At 35.5% G+C, this 21,088-nt stretch overlaps 3 protein-coding genes across 3 annotated transcripts; 1 reads left to right on the top strand and 2 right to left on the bottom strand.

The window, feature by feature from the left end:
* The first annotated feature begins 2,420 nt into the window (after window positions 1-2,420).
* On the top strand, window positions 2,421-5,076 carry ube2al (ubiquitin conjugating enzyme E2 A, like). Its single transcript, XM_087804329.1, has 6 exons — window positions 2,421-2,566; window positions 3,125-3,205; window positions 3,290-3,315; window positions 3,442-3,531; window positions 3,967-4,055; window positions 4,443-5,076. Exons 1-6 carry the CDS (start codon window positions 2,523-2,525, stop codon window positions 4,569-4,571), a joined length of 459 nt encoding a protein of 152 aa, XP_087660455.1. The 5' UTR covers window positions 2,421-2,522; the 3' UTR covers window positions 4,572-5,076.
* Window positions 5,077-6,204: 1,128 nt separating this feature from the next.
* ing1 (inhibitor of growth family, member 1) lies at window positions 6,205-10,147 on the bottom strand. Its single transcript, XM_087804003.1, has 4 exons — window positions 10,020-10,147; window positions 8,188-8,348; window positions 7,924-8,072; window positions 6,205-7,072 (listed from the first exon to the last, which is right to left on the bottom strand). The coding sequence occupies exons 2-4, from the start codon at window positions 8,324-8,326 to the stop codon at window positions 6,440-6,442; spliced, it is 921 nt and encodes a 306-aa protein (XP_087660129.1). The 5' UTR covers window positions 8,327-8,348; window positions 10,020-10,147; the 3' UTR covers window positions 6,205-6,439.
* A 1,124-nt stretch (window positions 10,148-11,271) lies between these two features.
* On the bottom strand, window positions 11,272-20,266 carry naxd (NAD(P)HX dehydratase). Its single transcript, XM_087804422.1, has 11 exons — window positions 19,339-20,266; window positions 17,705-18,112; window positions 16,530-16,680; window positions 15,740-15,785; window positions 15,566-15,654; window positions 15,386-15,494; window positions 14,171-14,221; window positions 13,997-14,101; window positions 13,810-13,924; window positions 12,688-12,808; window positions 11,272-11,758 (listed from the first exon to the last, which is right to left on the bottom strand). The coding sequence occupies exons 1-11, from the start codon at window positions 19,865-19,867 to the stop codon at window positions 11,608-11,610; spliced, it is 1,875 nt and encodes a 624-aa protein (XP_087660548.1). The 5' UTR covers window positions 19,868-20,266; the 3' UTR covers window positions 11,272-11,607.
* Between the last annotated feature and the right edge of the window lie 822 nt (window positions 20,267-21,088).

Raw genomic sequence — 21,088 nt, 5'->3', positions numbered from 1 at the left:
GATTTGAGACACAGCAATGGTCCGTCTGATATCATACTTAAGTATTCCGACATTTTTTTCGACATCCATTTTCATGGCGCACTAAATTTCGCATACTAAGAATTGAGACGCACTAACGCACTAAAAATACTAACTTTGAGTATGCTAGTATGCGATTTGAGACCCAGCATGACTGACTCCCGTGCTGGGTCTCAAATCACATACTTCTCTTAGTGCACTGGTGGTTAGTATGCATCAGGATAGTCTACGTACTAACTAGCAACTAGTACGCAAACTCTCAACAGATAGTACGTCTCAAATCAAACACTGCCGCTACGCACTGACAGGAAATGACGCGACAGCTTCTTCTTCTACTACTATTTGACGATGATTTCAACCAGCTGTAGAAACACTATCGAAACCTGCTGGCAGCACGTTTGGATCAATAAATATGAGAAACTAAGTATTCGCAAGACATTTAGGGACAACTTTGGCACAGATGGTAGATCAGGTCATCCTCTGATCAAGAGGTCAGTGGTTCAAATCCCAGCTGCTGCATGTGTCCTTGAGCAAGACACTTTACCCACCTTGCCTGAGTGAATGTGTTACAGTAGTCATGGGTGTCTTGAAAAGGCAGCAATAAAATTAATTATTTACACCAAAGACATGTCATCCTCCTACTGCTGGCTGAAAATACACTCCATTTGAGTGGTTTTTAACTTCTGTTTACGTCACTAAGATGGCGGCCGTTTTGGATAGAAAGTGTCCATCGATCCACACTCATGCTGTGTCTCAAATCGCAAACTAGCGTACTCAAAGTTAGTATTTTTAGTGCGTCTCAATTCTTAGTATGCAAAATTTAGTGCGCCATGCACACTTAATTGGCGTACTAAAACACCCACAAAACTGAGTATTGTTCGATGGACACTAACCACCCTAAACGGCCGCCATCTTAATGACGTTTTAAATGTTTAAAGTTACGTCATATACAGTATATATGCATATATACAGTATGCATATATATATGCATATATATGCATATACTTACAGGTATATTTTCAGCAGCAGTAGAAGGATGACACTTCTTCGCTGCTGATACCAGCTTAAATATCTCACGAATATTTTGATTCTAATATTTTTTTTAATTTATTTTTCCAAACTGTCAAAACGTGCTGCCAGCAGGTGTCGATAGCGTTCGAACAGCTGTTGCAACCATCGTTAAATAGAAGTAGAAGAAGAAGCTGTCGCCTCATTTCCTGTTAGTGCGTAGCAGCAGTGTTTTATTTGAGACATACTATCTGTGGAGAATTTGCGTACTAGTTAGTATGTACACTATCCTGATGCATACTAACTTTTAGTATACTAAGAGAAGTATGCGATGTGGGTGTGTTAGTACGACAATTAAGTGTGCATGGCGCACTACACTTTGCATACTAAGAATTGAGACACACTTGTACGCTTAAAAAAATAGTTTAAAAGTTTAAGTACGAAAGTATGCAATTTGAGACACAGCTCAATTGACTCCTGTATCCTACTTCTGACGCCAAATGTGACAAGATAGAGAGATATAGATAGGACTTTATTGAGGTCTCCTTAGGGAAATTGTTTTTCCAATTAGAACACAGGAATACAGACGACAATTCACAACAAAAAATAATAATAAGAAGAAGAACAAAGTTTCTAATAATAATAATAATAATGACAAATGTCCGCCGGGCTATATTTTAATGAAATCCTCTTTGTTTTTTGTTTTTTTAATGTTGATCCCACACTTATTTCTTTAAATAAATAATTGAGGTTATGATAGGTTAATTACTTTTAAATTAAATGTTTTGAAAAGAGAGATTTAAATGCATTTATTTGGGTAAAATATGATCGATGATAAAAAAAAATATATATATATATCAGATTCTTGCAAAGTAGATTTTGCCACGTGTTCGCTGCTCATTGTGCGTCAACTCCCCCCCGCGCACGTGTGTTTATTTGTCTGTCAACTGAAGTCTCTGAACAAACATGGTTCCTCCTCATGCTTTCGAGTCAATCCGTTACGACTCAGACATGTTGTCTGACGACGCCATAGTTGGTTCCTCGGCGCGGACAGAAGTCAACTCCAGTCACGTGTCCGCGTACAGCTGTAGCGTCACCTGACACCAGGCTCGCATCGCTGCACAAACACTACGTCACTGCGGCCGCGTCCAATGCTCTAAAATGAAGGGGGGAGACGAATCGCGTCGATAACCTAATCGTATAATAAACTGTTTATTACGAGTTAATATGACAGATGACCATATATAAACTCATTTAATTTGATGGCATCTATCATGATCTTCCTCTTTTAATGAATAAACGAATCTATCTTTCACATGTTACATTAAAACTACCCTCTTTTTTATTGTGGTATCGTCCATTAAAAGTGGTTGGAGGAACCGGAGGGTCGTGATTAGTGAACGGGTAAACTGCGGTGTAGCTGTTTACCCGTCATATTTAATTTAATAAATAAACAAGAAAACAAAAAGTCCCCGGTTGTCTTTTACAGCTATAACATGTCAACACCGGCAAGAAGAAGACTTATGAGGGATTTTAAAAGGTGAGTACACAACATACGGACACGTCCTCCATTCGGTAAAACAGCTAATGCTTAGCTTCGTGTAGTCGGCTTATTTACTCGTGTTCTCTGGTTATATCTCCGAATTTAAAATACCAACACGGTGTGGTACGAGTCTAAATCTTCTGTATTTATTTTAATGACTTTAGTTAACCCATTTGTCGGTTCATTGCCTGATAGCTAGCGAGCTAGCTGTTAGCACGTACCTGTTAGCAGGCTATTCTTGAGCAGTAGCGACAGTTTTTAAAATGTATTTGAAAATCCACCTCCATAATCGACAAAACAGACACAAGGAAAGAGACTTGAAGTAACCAAACAGCAGTTCAACTTTTTTTAAATATACGTGTCTCTGTTCCAAGCGCTATTAACATTTCAAATCGATGGCAGACGAGTATTTGGTTTCTCTCGCCCTGTTCCAGGAAACTCTTTTCGAGGTCGTAAATTGTGTAACGTGTTTATTTTGTCGAGTCAAATACAGGATATGATCGTTTATTGTGGTAATGGTACAAGTTAGAATTCTTTACTGGTTTGTGTACACAGGCTACAAGAAGACCCTCCAGCCGGTGTCAGCGGAGCTCCTTCTGAAAACAACATCATGGCGTGGAATGCTGTCATTTTTGGGTAATTTAGAAAATATATTTCAATTCTTGACACCGTTTTACGACATAAAACTAACTTGTTTTGTGTATCTACATCTTTTGATAGTCCTGAAGGAACTCCCTTTGAAGATGGTGAGTTAATCATTTGTTTTTTACTGACTTTGCATTGCTCAGCTTTCTTTCTTCTCATTAAACATTTGAACAAAACTAGTTTCTGCACTTTAAGACCAAAAACATGTTTGTCTTGTTTTGTTGTAGGCACTTTTAAACTTATAGTAGAGTTCACGGAAGAATACCCGAACAAGCCCCCCACAGTACGATTTGTTTCCAAGATGTTTCATCCGAACGGTGAGAAATTGTTTTGTTTATAACGTGTATTTTAGTAATGGGCTGATGATGCTGTATCATGATAAAGATTGTTGTTGTTTTTTGAAAGACCACTAGATGTCACTCTACTTTATTTGGTTTTGATCTACTAATTCAGTGAAACCTTGAAAACTGAGAGTATCATCTAGTGGCCTTTCCGATGAAAGCACTGTATCATGATGCATCATCAGCTGTATCATGATACATTGTATTCATTTTTAAAACCAGTGTTTTAATTTATTTGGCTCTGATCTACCAATTAAACGAAACCTAGTATCATTTTCACCGACCATGTAGCAGTAATTTCAAACTGTATCACGATACAGCATCAGCTGCCTCATGAGGCTTCATCAACCCATCACTAGTGATACGTGTTTCTTTGCTGGATCACCACTGACCTGTTTTTTCCCTCCTTAGTCTATGCAGATGGAAGTATATGTTTGGACATTCTTCAGAATCGCTGGAGTCCCACCTACGACGTGTCGTCTATTCTTACATCCATCCAGGTTTGACTCATTTTAAATTCACTCTTGACTTTAAAAAAAAAAAACCCTGAAAAATAGGAAACGACTTTTAGTCTCAACCAGAAGCTAAATTCACTTAGATGTTTGTTTTCTTATCAATAGTCTAGTGTGAAACCTGAATTTTAAGGTTCATTAAAGCCACCGGGGCAACAAACAATAAATGCTTTCTTATGAAAGACTTGCTTATGTAAGAAAAAGAAAAATGAATTATTGTTCTCAACGAATACAGGCCGTTTGCCTGGGAAAACAACACAATTGTTGCAAACAAAGATACAATCTTCAGTCCATATCTCTGCCTAAACCGCCGCCTTCTCCTTGAAGAGGAAGTGTTGCTCTTTAACTCTCGACTAAAAAACCCTTCCTCCTCAGTCTCTGCTGGACGAGCCAAACCCCAACAGTCCGGCCAACAGCCAGGCCGCCCAGCTCTACCAAGAGAACAAGCGCGAGTACGAGAAGCGAGTGTCCGCCATCGTGGAGCAGAGCTGGAGGGACAGTTGATCTCCTGACCGTCGCCCTCCTTCAGCCAGCGGAGTTGCTCTCTGATCACCCTGTTGCCCACCTCTTTTTTTTGATTTTTAACATTTTATGCACTTTACCTTAAAGTTCCCTTCATAGAATGTTTTACTTTTTTCTGCCCGTCAAGAGGGATTTTTTTAACATTGTGTTTGTTTCATCAACCTGTCAGGAGGGTGTTTTTTTTTGTTTTTGTTTTGCTTGTTTGGAGTCAAGGGCCGTTTGACACTTAATTAAATTGTTCCCCACCGTGGTGAAAGTCCCGGAGGTTTTATGTCACAAATCATGACGCCTGACCTCCTCCAGACCCGAGTCACACACCAGTAGATCACATCTTTGCTGTGAACTGTTACATGCATGACTGGACGAGTGTTTGTGTTCCTCTTGTGTACATAAGAAACCTGCAAATGAATATATGTACAGATTTTGCACTGCTCAACCCGTCTTGTTTTTTTTTTCCAGTATCTGTAAATAAAAAGTCACATTCACAGACCAGCGTCACTTGTTTTCCAGCTCACTGACCTGTAAACCTCTCGTCTGATCTGTGGATGCTAGTAATGTCAATGTCAGTTTATTTACAAGGACAATTTGCGGTTCTGTTAAAAAGATGGTTACATCAGATTTAGCACAATGCTACTTTCCACCTGTTGTCCTCAACAAAGGTGCAGACAGTTTACATAATACATCACATACATATAAAGCAAAAACACGGTACAATCTAATGTCAATGATGGCCTAATTCCAGTCTGCTACTACTAGTGCGAGCAGGACTGGTGGTCTAAACAATTTAAATATAAAGTTCTACCTAAAAGCTAGTCTTTGAAAGCCCATGAGAAGCAATGGAAATCTACTTTGTTCCTTAGATTGTCTGGGAGCCTGTTCCATTCTTTTATGCCTTCGTATCAAAAGACTGAGAGAACGCAGACTTTGTGTCTGGATGAGGATTCTGATACCGTACCATAATACACTCAAAATAGCCACAAGATGTCACTCTGTGAAAATGACACCAGGTTTCATTGAATTAGAAGATCAGACAGAAGAGTGACATCTAGTGGCCTTTTAAATTAAGACACTGTCACAATGCCTCACAACACGCATCAATCAATAGTAGTTTCTATCAATTTGCAAAGCAAATCAGTCGTTTTTATAAGCGATTGTTAGGTTGTAGATTGGGGCTATTTAAATGCAGTAAACAAAGCTAAGAAACAAGAAAAACGTGCTCAGTTAGCTGACGGATTCTTTTACAGATTCTTACGGAAGTTATTACCGTGAAGCCTGGCAACATTCAAGTAAGAATGCAGCGTGTTGTTAAGAAAACGTAAGACCTAATAGTGATAAAGTCTCATGATACATTGTCTTCAATAATAGAGGCCAATAGATGTCACTCTCTGCTTTATAATCTTTGGCTCTGATCTACTAATTCATTTTCGTTCCAACCGATCGAGCGTGCACAGTTTAACCAATGTGGTTTCAGCCAAAACACCAGACTGACGATCAACTGATTGTGTCAGCTAGTGGTCATTCAAACTGGGTCACGATATCAGCTGCCTCATCAACCCATCACTAGTATCTGGTTAAGCAGCAGTTATCTGTCGTAGATGATTAGATTAGAGCCGAGTTTTCATTATAAAATGTTTATTCCCATGAGGGTCCAGCAGTGGCATACACGACAGACGAGGGGTCAGTAAGTGCAGGACGACAAACATGCTGCTTTTATTTACTCCGTCTTTACAAAGATCCAGGAGACGCTATTGTTTACAAAAATAACTATGTTAACACTGATTTTTTTTAGTTTTTATAAACGTCACCAAGGACAGACAGAGAGACATGAACCAGAGTCTGTGAGGAGGCGGCTACCTGGTGTAGGCCCGCTCCTTCTTGGCCCGCTCTAAGGCCTTGTCCATCGTCTTCTCGTTCTCCCCGCGACACTTGGGGCAGAACCACTTCCCCTTGGGCTTGTGGTGAAGCCCGACGCAGGAGAAGTGGAACCACTCGATGGGACACTCGTCGTTGTCGCAGCCGATCATCTCGCCGTACGACACCTGCTCGCACAGGCAGTAGGTGGGCTCGTCCGGGTCGATGGGCAGGTCGGGCGGGGACACCTCTCGCTCCGACTTCCCCTTCGCTCGCTTCTTCTTCTTGGATGACGTTTTGGCTCTTTTCTCCCGGGAAGCTCCCGCCTCCTCGCTGGGATCCATCCCGCTGTAACTCTCCCGGGCGTCGCCGTTTTTCTGTCGCCTCGACCGTTTGCCGCCGGACTTGTCGGCGCCGGCCGAAGTCGGGACGACCTCCTCGCGCTTCTTGTCGTGGTGGGCGACTTTGCTGGGGGTGACGGCTGCCGAGGAGGAGGACGACGACAACATGGAGACCGCGGCGGTTGGGATGGACGTTGTTGTGGGAACGGCGCCCTCTGGGGCTTCCTGGGCGGTGAGCAGGATTTCTGCATGCCAATCAATTTGACGAGTTCGGTTTTCTACCAGCTCCACCTGAAACAAACAAAATAAAACCATGAAATAAACCCATAAGTTTTTATAATTTCCTTACAGATATAAATAAAAAATATTTTTTGTTTTAAAAGTGAAACTTAAGCACATCGATTCTTCGCTGGACACAGTAATGTGACTGATTGTGTATTTTACTCTCACTTTTAAATATCACAACTAAGACACAACTTTATTTAAAAAAAACAACAATATTTTGGTCAAAGACTGCAGGCCAAATCAACCCCAATCAAGGGCTAAAGATATATAATATATATATATATATATATATATATATATATATATATATATAATAAACATTATAGATTTGAAATATCGATACAACACATTTCACTATTTTTAATTAAATTACATTTTTTACAGAACTGTTATAATTATTTTGTTGGTTACAATTATAGTTTTTTTTTACATTTTATATTTCCATAAAGTGTGTATATAATAGAATTTTTCTTTTTTTTTTAAAATTAAAATGCAAATATTCACAGCGTTTGTTCATTTTTGTGTTGCAATTACATTTCTGGCAGCTAGATGGTAGCATTGTGTTTAAATCCCGCCAGATCCTGGCCGATGACTGAAGACGAGAGGATACAACACGTTTTTGGTTCTAAGCAAATGAAAGAAGTCATGTGGTGTGTAAATTCTTTCACACCAGAGTCAAGTACTTGACAATACTACGCATATATCCTTGTTACTACAGTATTATTACTTGTATCGTATCGCCTGATTCTTGCCAAAACACAGCCCTAATTTTTAACTACAGCAAATTTTCAAAGTCACGCCTAAACTGGATCTAGTTCCAGGAGGACAAACATTCACATCAAGAGTCCTTTACTCACCATCTGTCCTGCAATCTGGATCTTTTCATCCCCGAGCTCTTGACTGCGAATCAGTGCCCGCTGGATGGACAACTGGAGCTTGCGTCTCTGAATGGAGTCGGACTCTTTGCTATATTTTTCATACGCCTCATCCAGCTCCTTCAGAACATCTGGCAAACAGGAGCCGGACGAGAAGTGTCAAGAATAGAACATGCAAGCAAGCCAAACTGAAAAGAGTTAGAACAACAAACTGAAGAAAATGGAGATTGTTTTAAGCTCCTGTACCTTGATACTTGGCATCTATTTCCTTCATGAGCGACACGCTCCTCTGTAGGTCAAAGGGAAGCGACTCCACCAGCTCCAGGTACTCGTCGACATAGTTCACGATCACGTGACCGGGCTCGCCATTGGTGGCGTTCAGCATTTTGAACGATCGAGTGAGAAACCTGTGAATGACAGATTGACGATCGGATCACCTTTGTATTCAAAATATAACTACTGTCCATTGACAATGTACTGTGATTTAATCCAGTAAGAGTGGCTTAAAGAACTTCATGTTCAACAATTGTTCCTGTCAATTGCAACAGTAAAGCTGAGGAGTGTGTATCTCGAAGAATTTGGTGATACATCTCACGAGAGGCAATAATACGATATATATTTTCAGATATTTGTTTTCTTATCAATTATTAAGATTAAATCCAGCGAGGACGAATTTAGGGAAAGTATCTCAAAAATTAAGGTGGGAAAGAAAACAAAAAAACATGGGGGGAATTTTTAAAACTTAAAACAGAGAAGACAAAAATTCAACTTGAAACAGGATTTCATTTTTCAAAGTGAACGTAATTCACTTCCGTATCATTATTATTTTTACACGTAGAGTTTAACATCTAATTATAATAATGCAATAATTAAAAAAAATTAAGTAAGTTTTAAATGTATTTTTTTTTCTTTCACAGCCTTTTAAATTCACTATTGTACCAAACTAAAATAATAAAATTAAAAGGCTTCGAATAGAAAAAGTGTCTAATTTAAAACATTTATATCTTAATTATTGGGATTATTATTAGAATTTTAAAATATATGCTATGTTTGAATTATATATAAAAAATATTTTATATATAATTTAAAATATATAAAAATAAAAAAATGAAACATATTAAATTTAAATAATTTTGAATAACAAACTTAAACCTTTCAATAAACAAGTTATTGAATGTAAAGGAGCATAAAAACATTGTTGTTTTTTTGGTTTACACTTTATCGAAATATAACCCATAAAATAACTAGAAACATATAAAAGATTATTTGAGATACATTTTAATATTTTAATATTTATACATGCGATATTTACTCACCCCCCAGTGAAGCTATAAATCTATTAATATCCAGCCTGAGCTCACAGGTTGTTGTTTTTAAACACATTGTGTCTCGTGTAGAAGATCGTTTCTAAAAGTGTTCTCAGTGAATCTGGACTGTCGTGTCAAAACACTCAAAAGAGGGGGGGCAGATCCAGTCAGCCATCATGAAACCATTACGTGTAAAATGAACCCAACACTGGGTTCAAATGAACACGAGCTCAGCGAAAACTTTTAACAAAAACGAAGAAAACAAACACCATATACACAACATTAGCTTTTAGTTGACAGTGTTAAATACCGGTAGCTGTTAGCATTAGCTCGCTAGTTTTCCCGGTTGTCCAGCCTCGACTCAGTCATTGAACCCGCAACCTCAATAAAAACATCACGACTTTTGTCAAACGACACAATAATGTCATTATTTTTTAGAATTGTTTCTTAAAAACACGAATATTACGGTGATTTACATGTGTTTTTTTAGTTAGCAATGATGCTATTACACATACATACGTGTTTTTTTTAACAGTTTATTCAATCGCAGACGAATCACAACACACACACAACTACACAACGTTGTGTGTGTGAGTGTGACACAACGACACACGTCAAGAAAGAAAGTTTGTATCGAGTGTTTGACGCCAGACGAGCTCCAGAGTAACATGGCAACCGAAGGATGTGTAACATGGAAAGTCCACACACACACATATAGCGGACACGTCAGTTATATTCGTCGGTGATACGATAATAATAAAAGTTAAATACCTGTAGTTAATGGTTAATGATCGTCGTTTCGATCGATCAGAGTCCGCGAGGATGGTGTTCTCCTGCGGGTCATGAGTGAAGAGGAACACTGGAGCCGTTAGTTAGCCATACAAGCTAGCGGTTCGCGCGAATGAGGAGTTCCTGCGCATGCGCGTCCGTAACCACGGGCAACAGTTCCAGATTCATCAGTGATGCGTTTTTTTTGTTCGTCCCCACTTAGTGTGTGACGTCATCACATTATGAGAAAACCGCAACTTTGAAAAAATAGTTTAATTCATTTAATCCCCAGAATGTATGTTTATAGTAAGCAAGCTTTTTATCTTTTTTCAATAAACTAAATAATAACATTAATTCGCTTGGCCTTCAATGGTAAAATACAGGCTCGACATTATTTGTGTTAAAGATGTAAGTGAGTGATAAAGAAAGGATGTCCCCCCCCTAAGCCATATGGTTGGCTAAAAATGTAAGAAGAATAAATATTGCTTAAATGTTGATCTTTTGTTGTTGAGTGTTTAAGATCATATAAAAAATATTTCCAATATGAATAAATGAAATTTGATTCCGAAGCAAGAGGATGATTAAGACAAGATTGTAACACAATTGAATTATAGTCCAGACGTTTTTGTTCGGCCCGTAACTTTGTCTGCTAAAAGATTTTGTATGCAAGTGTATCAGTGCCAGTTTGTACAAAAGTACAGTTTATAAAGTAACTCGGACTGTTCATTATTTTAAAGTTTCTAAATGTTTGCCGTCAACAAGATAATTTTTGTTTTGGAAGTTCTATTTTTGTTTTCGGAAATGCTAACGTCCCACAGTAGCTCTTAATAACGGGTGAAACTTTTTTTCCCAGTATAATTAAGACTCGAAAATAGGAATAAAAAAAAAATAAAAAAAGCAAATACATTAATTAAAAGTTTATGGACAATTTTACTCAAATAAACATGATTTTTTAAGCCACTGAAAAACTTTTCTTGACTTACATTGGGTTAATTTAAAAATATTTCCTGTAAGAACTACACTTTCGCTTTTATTTAAAAAATGTAACCAAATGTTTTTGGACTCGAACAATAAATCTTCCCATTATTAAGACTTTTGAAAATTTGATTCAACACTTTTTAAAATTACAATGAAGGCCTTTTTAGATTTATTAATTTTAGGCCTTTTAATACTTTTTGCAGAACCCCTGTTAAAAGTACAATCCTTAAATAAGGTACATTTTCAAACGGTAAAACTTCAAAATGAGATGTCAGCGTTGTTTCAGTGAAATCACATTTGATTTTTATTCAAAATCCAAAGACGATTGTATCTTTACGATTAAAAGCAAAAGTTTGCTCTTAATCTCTTTGGTGAGATTTTGCTACTTGAGCCTGATAAAGTAAGAAACATTTCACCCACCTGCCAAACATCAGATGCTCAAATTAAAATGCACTTTTACCATCTTAACCATCAGATTTGAGCAGGTGTTAATGAAGGAGAGCTGTGTGCGTCGTTATATACAAGTCAGTGTTAAGATGGAAGACATTTTAAACAGTGTCTTATTCCTCGCTCACAAAATGGGTGTAAAACCAGGACATTGTTGTGACAATATTCAGCTGTCGAATAACTTTTTGAAGACTGAGCCGATCTCCTCGATCATGTCTGAGGTGGTGGTGGAGCGACTGTGTCGCTGGAACGCCCTGTTGTTGCACTCGCGGGTCAGAGCACAAGCTCCGAACGCTGCCACCACTGACGGACTCAAGCTAGGGGACGAAAAAGTCAATTAGAAAAAGATGATATTTGTAACAATATAAAACAAGGGAAGTTTGAGCTTCTTTTTTAATAAAAAATCCAAAATTAAATATTAAATAATATTATATATTTTACGATAAAAATATACATTAGGCCTTTTCTCGTATCACTATGTAATGAAAAAATGTTGGGTTGTCTTGATGAATAACATGATAGTTGTAAGACGGCATTAAGGGACTGTCCTCCAATTAAATAAGCTTAAAAAAAAACTACACTTTTTTTATTTATTTAAAAAAAAACACAAATGTCACAAAGTCTCTAACTATTAAATATTTACTTTCAAGGATATCTGCTTACATATTTTTTGAGAAATATATAAATAAAATATTTTATTCATTCATTAATTCATTTTCTATGCCGCTTAATCCCTTATGGGGGTCACGTATGTGGGGGGGGTTAACCTATCCCAGCTTTTTCGGGTGAGAGGAGAGTTTTTTTAATTAGATGTTTTATATTTTACAGTCATTTTCTAATGTAATATCTTATAAATACCTTTTACGAACTCGAAATTGACGATAAAGATTGGCAAAAAGTTACCTGAACTTGATCATTTCTATGATACTTACTTACTTCACTAATATACACATTTTAAAATCAGCTTCTTAAACATTTTCATGAATTTAAAACGCTTTAAAAACACTTTTAGGCACTACATTCATGTCACTTAGGGAAGGAAACATTTTAATGTAACCTTTTTTTCTGTAATTTTAAAATATATTCTATCGTAAACTTCTGGTTTCTGCGATTTTTGTATTCATCCATAAAATCACGATTTTTTGTTTCCTTTAAATTGTGCAGCCCTACTGTAGAAAATAATTGTGCACATCTATTGAAGACAAGTTGAGAAGATTTATCACACAAAATAAGTGTTTTCTTCTACCTTCGGAGTCCGGCTGCAGACGCAGTGTGAGCCCAGTGAGCAAACACGCCCAGCGATCCAGACAGAAGATCACCTTGACCCCCACATCTTCTCCCGCTGCCCTCGATGCTGCAGCTGACCACTGCAGTCACACACAATTTTTTATTTTATATTTAATGCTTCCACTCCTAGTATAAATAACACGCACACTACTAAAATATACCTTATGACTATGAAAGTAAAAGAGTGTCATCAGAATATTGAATGTTTGAATTAAACATTTCAAATACTGGAACTTTTAAATGAAATGTTGTCGTTTTTCAAGCATTTAATAATATATATATATTTTTATAATTAAACTCAATCATTTCTATATTAAAGTTGCATTTGTTTTTATTGAAAAAAAACAACTTAATTTGTACATTGAAAGGTTGATTTGTTATAATAATCATTTAAATTGTATTCTAAAGTATTCAAAACATTTTATATTATAATTATTAATATTATTATAATAATAACTCAAATATTTATCTTCTGAATACAATGTTTTTCAATTCATATCCTTTCAAATTTATATTAAAAAATTCTGTATAATAGTGCCAACATTTTATTGTAAAATTATCTGAAAAATATATATAATATATATATATATATTTTTTTATATATACATATATATATATATATATTTTTTTTTTACACACAGGGATGGATATTCTTATATCAAAAATAAAAAAATAAATGTTCTAAATTAATTATTTGTTTCAATATATAATACTAATAATATAATAATATTCTAATTACAATAATTCAAAAATACATTTTATGAAATGATTGCCACCCCTTATACTTTTACTTAATATAAATAGAAAAAAAACAATCAACCAAATACATCTTTCAATAAAGACATATTCAACTTTCATAGAAAAAACGTTTATTTTGATGATTAAAAAAGTATTTCAATGATAAAAGAAAAACGTTTGAATAAATGAATTAAAGTTACAGCTGGTTAAATTCAACCACTCAATATTCTTACTGCATGATATACTTCCATATGTATACCCCCTAGTGGTGTGATGTGGAAGTGCGTTAGAAATATATTCTCCAACACTGGCTCAGATTCTACACTTTGTTTGCAGGACAAACCTTTACTGCCGTCTGTGATCAGATCCTTCTCCCCTTTCAGCACCACCGTGAGGTTCCCCATGGTGGCGCTGAGCTGCAGGAGACATCGCTGGTGATCGTCCACGGACTTGTGATGCTGCCGCACAAAAAAAAACACCACAGTTGAGACGAAACCTTTGTTTGTCAAAGAGACGTGTGAGAGACGCACCAGAGCCTCGAACAGTCGCGTGAACTCCATGAAGTTGGGCGTCAGGATGGCTTTATGGTAGCCCTGGATGACGGACGGCTGCTGGGTGACGAGCCACAGACCATCCTGTCGAGGCGGCAGTTGTCGTTATGAGAGAAGCTGAAATATACTTTACATCGTCAGCGTTTAACTCACGGCATCGATGACTATCGGAATATCTTGGGCTCTGGACTTCTCAATGACCTCCTGAGAGAAGAAACAGGTTTAATAGAATTAACTTATGAAAGTATATCAGTGAATATTAAGTCCTTAAAATGTACATTTCAAACGTTGGAACTTTCATTTATTTCTCATTATAATGTTGTTGTTTTTATGTATTGAATTCTATTTTGAATAATATAATTCAATCCTTTCTGTATTCAAAGATAAAATCGGTTTTAATTGAATAATTGAACTTGTAAAAAATAAAAAAAGTATTTATTTATTTATTAAATATTTTATTATTATTATTTTTATACAGTTAGCTGTTTTTCGTCATTGTTTTCCGTCCTGTTATATAGTAAATAATAATTCTGGTCAGACCTGTATTAATTTAATTATTATTATTTTTTGAAATCCTGTTTTAAGTTATAATTAGTTTTCTTCTCAATTATCAAGATTAAATCCAGCAAGGACGAATTTAGGGAAAGTATTTTAAGTATCTTGTAAATTTTAGGGGGAAATTTTTTAACTTAAAGCAGGGAAGACAAACGACTTGAAACAGGATTTCATTTTTTAAAGTGAATGTTATTCACTTCTGTATCATTATTATTTTTACACGTTTAGTTTAATATTTTAATTATAAAAATGCAATAATTAAAGGAATTATGTTTTAAATGTAGTAATTTTTTTCTTTTACAGCCTTTTAAATGTGCTATTGTACCAAGATTAAATAATACATTTAAAAGGCTACAAATAGAACAAATATTTAATTTAGAAAATGTATATCTTAATTATTGGGATTATTATTAGAATGTTGAACTATATATGTTTGAATTCTATATGGAAAATATTTTATATTTAAATAAACTGAAATTTAAAGGACACAAATTTAAAAATACATATTACATTTAAATAGTTATGAATAACAAACTCTTTAATAAGAAAGAAAAAAGGATCCTTTTGAAAATATGTTTTAATTCGATTCTTAAAAACCCAACAAATTAAACCTTTTAATAAACAAATTATTTAATTCAATTTCTCAATAAATTTAGAAATATTGAATTAAATTCAATATTGAAAAAGAGTTCAATTCTTTGAATTGATAAAATTTCAATAAAAAAATTCAAAGTTTCCTAATTTAATAAACTTCAATGAAATCATTGAATATTCGGATGAAACGATACGTTTCCATGGCAACGATCCACTTGCCTTTGCCGCCTTCAGCAACAAGTCGTCTCTTCCCAGACCAGGTCCGACCACGAGAGCATGTAGTCTCGGGAGCCACTTTTCTATCTCCTCCACGGCCTTTGGACTGTCACTGAAAAACAGAAAAGTGCATTCAAGTCAAAAGAAAACATGTTGAAAAACGACAGGAAAGGTGTTTCTCACAGGACGGGGTGAACGATGAGCTCAGGACTGTACGACTTGATGACAGTGGCAGCATCTTTGGTGCAGAACACATGTGACAAGTCGGCGCCCTGAGGACGACAGAGCGTCTGTCGTCAGACAAAAACCACAAGAACACTCTTGGTGATCAATGCAGACGATTGTTTCATCATTTACCACTTTCAGTGCAGAAATGGCAGCGAAATACGGCGCTCCAGTGTAGCTGCAACACACGAAGGGTAGATTTTATTAAAGACCAGAACACCATAAAAGTATATCAGTGACATCATTATATTCTATAATATAATTTTATTCAATGAAGAAATATCATATGTTGAAACTTTAATCCATTTTCTTAAGCATTGAAGTATTTTTTAAATAATTAAATTCAATATTATTTTTATATTTACGAGTTAAGTAAAATATTTTCAATAATTTCATTATTTTTTAAATAATTTAATTCAATATTATTTTCATATTTACAAGTTAAGTAAAATATTTTCAATAATTTCATTATTTTTTAAATAATTAAATTCAATATTATTTTCATATTTACAAGTTAAGTGAAATGTTTTTAAGCATTGAATATTTTTTTTAGATAATTTAATTTAATATTAATTTAATATTTAAAAGTTTACATATATAAATATATTATAATAAAGTTACACACAGTTTGATATCTTTTTTCCCAATAATAGCATTTTTTTATTATTTAAATTCAATATTTGTTAAGGAGTACAGAGCTACTTGATTGAGCCAATGATGGTGAATATTAAGAATATTATAATAATAAAATGTATGTGTAAAATGGTTTAAAATACAATCATGAAAGGAAAAACAAATGTAACCTTTCAAAATACTATTTAATTTAAATATTTTCAAGAAATCAATGATTATGAAAAAACATTTCAACCATTCGTATGGCACAAACAAACTTCCATCTTAAAGATAAAAAATAGAAACCTACTCTTGACATCCTCCTATGATGCCGATGCGTCCGTCCTGACCTTTGTGCTTCTTGGTGGTCAGCGGAGGGACGACGCTTTTTACCAACGATAGCAAGTCTTCGTCCATGACTCGGTTTGATGACGAGCCCAGACTGTAGAATCGCTCCAGACCTGCGGACGAAAACCAACAAGAGTGTTTGATGTAAACAGAAGAAAATAATTCACAAGTTACGACACAATGTTTTTTGGTTGAAATTTAAATATTAGCCTCAAATCTCGGTCAGTGAACTCTTCAGTCTGAAACATTTCAGCAACTTCTTACACAATTTAAAACATTTATTCTAATAAAGTAAGTCTAAAAATATTTTTTCGGAACGTGTCTCGACCTTTTAAGTACATATTTTATTGGGTTTTCTTTTGATTGTTTAAGCGCTTTGTGACCCTGGTATAGAAAAGCGCTCTACAAATATTACTTACTTACTAACAAAATAATTTTCACATGATCTTTTTAATTTCAGAAATCAAAGCCTAGAAATTGATAATAAATACAAAAATACCACAATTTCTTTTCTTAACAATACCGTATGTGTTTATATTATTTGACATTTAATTTTTGCCTTTAAATCATTCTTATTTTTATTATATAATATAACATTATTTTTATTGCAATAAAGTGTATTCAAATATGTATATATATACATAAACATGCAAATATTCAAAGCGTTTTTGTTTATTTTTGTGATGTAAATAAGATTCCGTACACTAGATGGCAGCAGTCGTTTTCCATAGCAAAGGAAACGATTAAATCCGACGAGATCCTGACGATGACTGAGGACGAGAGGATACATTCGACTCCAGCAGCTTTTAAAGTTGATGTTTCGACGTATTTTGGTTTCAAATCAAATGAAAACAGTTACGACTTCATCAAGAGTCATGTGGTCGGTAAATTCAAGAGTCAAGTACTCAATACTACAAATATATCCTTGTTACTACAGTATCGTTACACTTCCAATACATCGTATCGTTGCCTCTGCATCGTGATACGCATCGTATTGTTAAATTCTTGCCAATACACTGTTGCTCTAGTACTCTAGTGTGGGACCAGATTTCCAAATATGCAGCCAAAGAAAGACATGTTTTGAAGAAACTCCTGAAGCCTTTTCATCAGGCGTCTTGTCGACCTTGAGACTGGTACCTAAGGTCATCCGCTCCGGGCTTAAACGCCTGCTGAGGAACTCCCTCTGGGGTGACGGTCGACCAAGAGTCGGTCCTTGAGCATGCGACGAGGATGTACGGGACGAGCGAGCAAACTCTTGTTCTTGACCTCCCGTTCCAGAGGAGGTGATGCTGGAGAACATCTGGCCCAGCATCTGCATCATCTGCAGCTCCCGGGAGTGTTCTGTTTCCCTGCGGAGGTCTTCGGCCTTCAGGCGCTGCTCCTCCAGGCGGTAGAAGCCGTCCTCCGCCTGGGCGCTCTGCTCCAGGAACTGCTCCATCAGCTTCTCGATGGGGAAGTTGGAGCGTCGCTTCCTCAAGCGTTTAGGTGGAGCCATGGATGAAGAGCCTGTAGTTTGACTGCTGAGGTGTGGCTTCGGTGGAGTATCTGGAAGAGCGTTGAAATAATCCTACATTTAAATGACATTTAAAAGCCATAAATTCCATTGGAATATTGAATAGTTGAATTTAACATTTCAAATGTTTTCTTTTACTTGAAATATTGTACCTTTTGATCCTTGAATACTGAATTAATGTCAATAATTGGTATATTGAATAGTTAAATTAGTTGTTTATTAATTATTAAAATCAATAATTTCTACTTCGAAAGGTTGAATCCGTTTTTTTTAATACAGTAATTGAATAAAATAATTGGAATACCTTGTTTTTTAGTTTTACATTATATTTCCAATAATTAAAAAACGAAATATTTTAAATGTATTTATGTTGCATTTTAAATTAATTGAAGGAAATGTTGGTATAATAAATGATTCATTTAATATTCATGTTTTCTTTACATATATAGTTTGACATTCTAATTCAAATAATTAAAAATACATTTTCCAAATTAAATATTATTTCAAATTCGTAGCCTTTGTTTTTATTCTTCATTTTGTTTTACATATAGAGTTGCATTCAATATATTTCTTTCTAAATTCAATATTTTCCATATAACAATGTCGATGGTGCAAACATTCTATATTTAATTTAAAACGCTAAAATATAGTTTCTAAATATAAGTAGGTATTTTTTCTTTTTTTTTTTTATATACATACAGTTTGACATTCTAATTCAAATAATTAAAAAATAATTTTACAAATTAAATATTATTTTAAACTCGTAGCTTTTGTTTCTATTCTTTCTTTTGTTTTCCATATAGAGTTTCATTCAATATATTTATTTCTAAATTCAATATTATTCATATACAGTAACAACGTCGATGGTGACAACAATATATATTTAATTTAAAACGCTAAAATAGAGTTTCTAAATATAAGTAGGTCTTTTTTCTTTCTTTTTTTATACATCCAGTTTGATATTCTAATTCCAATAATTCAAAAAGAAAATTCCATTTTGAATATTCTTCTTTAAAATATAATATAGAATGTGAGGCTACGAAAAAAAAGAAATGTATTTTAATTAAAATGTAAAAATATATGTGTATTAATGTAGTATATTTTAATTCAATTATTGTTTTATTAACGTTACCATATATTAATTATTCAATTTTTTTTTTTTTAAATAAATACAACTATCCTTAAAAAAATGAAGTCAAGTTTCTACATTTTGAATGTTAAATCCAACATAACATATCCTGACTCCATAAACACTCACTGTTGCCTCTGCCAGCAGCACTGACGGGAACACTGACGGGAACACTGACGGGAACAGGTGGAAACTCCAACTTCACCTCCATCTCCGCAGGATACGGACCTTCTCCGGCGCTCTCCGAGAAACTCTCCCGCGCCTCCTCCTCTCCATCCTCCTCCGGTCCCTCCTCCGGTCCCTCCTCGCCCGTCCCTCCGTCGATGAAGTCCTGCGGGTCCAGGTGGGTCCGGTTGCTCAGGATCCTCTCCATGGCGTCGTAGAACTTGCAGATCTTGTGGTACTGGCCGTTGTTGCGCAGGTTGCCCTCCTTGGCGAGCAGGTACTGCCTCTTCAGGCTCTTCACGCGGACCCGGCACTGCTCGGGGGTTCTCTCGAAGCCCATCCCGGCGAGTCTCCGGGCGACGTCCCGGTACACGAAGCTGTTGCGGAAGTTCCCGTCCAGCGCCGTCTGGATGTCCTGCTCGCCCCAGATGTTCAGCAGCGTCCGGGTCTCCACGTCCGACCACAGGAAGCCCCGCGTAGGGTTGACGATCATGGCGGGAGCGGAGGGTCTCCACGGAGGAGGTTCTCCCCGGGAGGTGTTAGCTAGACGAGCTGACCTTTAGTGGACTCTAAGCGACGCTACTGTGCGAGCGCCGCGTCCATGTTTACCGCCCCGCCTCTTGTAGGGAGTTTGGGGGTTAACTGGTCCGAGAACGGTTTTTTAGCGTTGGCTCATTATCTGAGCTTGGCGCACATCGCAGTGGAAAACTGACCCCGGATCGGTTCTCTAAGGGCACCGCCACCAACGAGGATGCGTCTAGACCTCCGTTGGTCGATGTCAAACGGGTCTTAAAGTCCGCCGGTTTCATTTTTTGATAGACTAGCGAGTTCAAGTTTGTCCAGTGAAGCTTTGATCTCAATATACAACTTATTGACCACAAATATAACATTTAATTATTTTTGAAGATATATCACTGTTATTGGAATATTTAACATTTCAAATGTTTTTTTTTCAATGTTTTTGAAAGTATTGAAATAATATTTGTTCAATAATTGAATTCAATAATGTATACATCGAAAGGTTGATTTAGTTTTTATTTAATAATTTAATTCAATAATTTGTATTTTTAAAGGTAGCATGTATTTTTAGTGAATACGTGAAATGCTATTCATTTGTATATTTAAAAAATCAGATATTTCTTTATTTGTTTTGCTGCCATTTCTAAAAAGGAATATTTTCAAAATTATGTTTTTTTTTTCAAACATAAAGTCTAATAATCTACTTCCAATAATTAATGAATTTTCTAAATTTAATATTTTTTAATTCTTAGCCTTTTAAATTCAGTAACGTCTACTCTAGTGGCACAATTGTGCCAACATTTGTATAACGAATAGAATTAAAAGCTAGGAATTAATTAAAAAAAAGAACAACAAAGAATTTAATAACATTGCTTATTTTTAATTATTGGAACCAGAATATAAAGCTTGTGCAAAACAATAATTTAAATTTAATTATTAAATAAACAAAATCTCTAGTCAATTCACAAGATATTTCGCTCAGTTATTTAAAAATAATAATTATAATAATAAAGCGCTCTATAAATATAAATTACTTAATTATTTAAAAAAAAAAGTTAAGAAAAACAAAGTTTAAACTAAAAAGAAAATCGAATATATTCGATGTCATCCGGGTCTTAAAACCCGCCGGTTTAATTTTTGACAGGATTAGCCAGTTCTGTCCAACATAGCGTTGATCTCAGTTGACAATCTTGGG

The sequence above is a fragment of the Callionymus lyra genome, chromosome 12, assembly GCF_982586985.1.
Source record: "Callionymus lyra chromosome 12, fCalLyr1.hap1.1, whole genome shotgun sequence".
In the NCBI taxonomy this organism is placed as follows: Eukaryota; Metazoa; Chordata; class Actinopteri; order Syngnathiformes; family Callionymidae; genus Callionymus; species Callionymus lyra.
The sequence above is the reverse complement of the archived record's forward strand: the minus strand, read 5'-3'. Positions and strand labels throughout refer to the sequence as shown.

Excerpts from the sequence above, each read along its gene's own strand:
- ube2al (XM_087804329.1), top strand. The coding sequence starts at position 2,523 with ATGTCAACACCGGCAAGAAGAAGACTTATGAGGGATTTTAAAAG. Across the intron at positions 3,206-3,289 it reads TGGAATGCTGTCATTTTTGG|TCCTGAAGGAACTCCCTTTG; the intron begins GTAATTTAGAAA and ends ATCTTTTGATAG. Across the intron at positions 3,532-3,966 it reads CAAGATGTTTCATCCGAACG|TCTATGCAGATGGAAGTATA; the intron begins GTGAGAAATTGT and ends TTCCCTCCTTAG.
- ing1 (XM_087804003.1), bottom strand. The coding sequence starts at position 8,326 with ATGCTGAACGCCACCAATGGCGAGCCCGGTCACGTGATCGTGAACTAT. Across the intron at positions 8,073-8,187 it reads AATAGATGCCAAGTATCAAG|ATGTTCTGAAGGAGCTGGAT; the intron begins GTACAGGAGCTT and ends CCTGTTTGCCAG. Across the intron at positions 7,073-7,923 it reads TCCAGATTGCAGGACAGATG|GTGGAGCTGGTAGAAAACCG; the intron begins GTGAGTAAAGGA and ends TGTTTGTTTCAG.
- naxd (XM_087804422.1), bottom strand. The coding sequence starts at position 19,867 with ATGATCGTCAACCCTACGCGGGGCTTCCTGTGGTCGGACGTGGAGACC. Across the intron at positions 15,786-16,529 it reads ATCATAGGAGGATGTCAAGA|CTACACTGGAGCGCCGTATT; the intron begins GTAGGTTTCTAT and ends CGTGTGTTGCAG. Across the intron at positions 15,655-15,739 it reads CCATTTCTGCACTGAAAGTG|GGCGCCGACTTGTCACATGT; the intron begins GTAAATGATGAA and ends TGTCGTCCTCAG.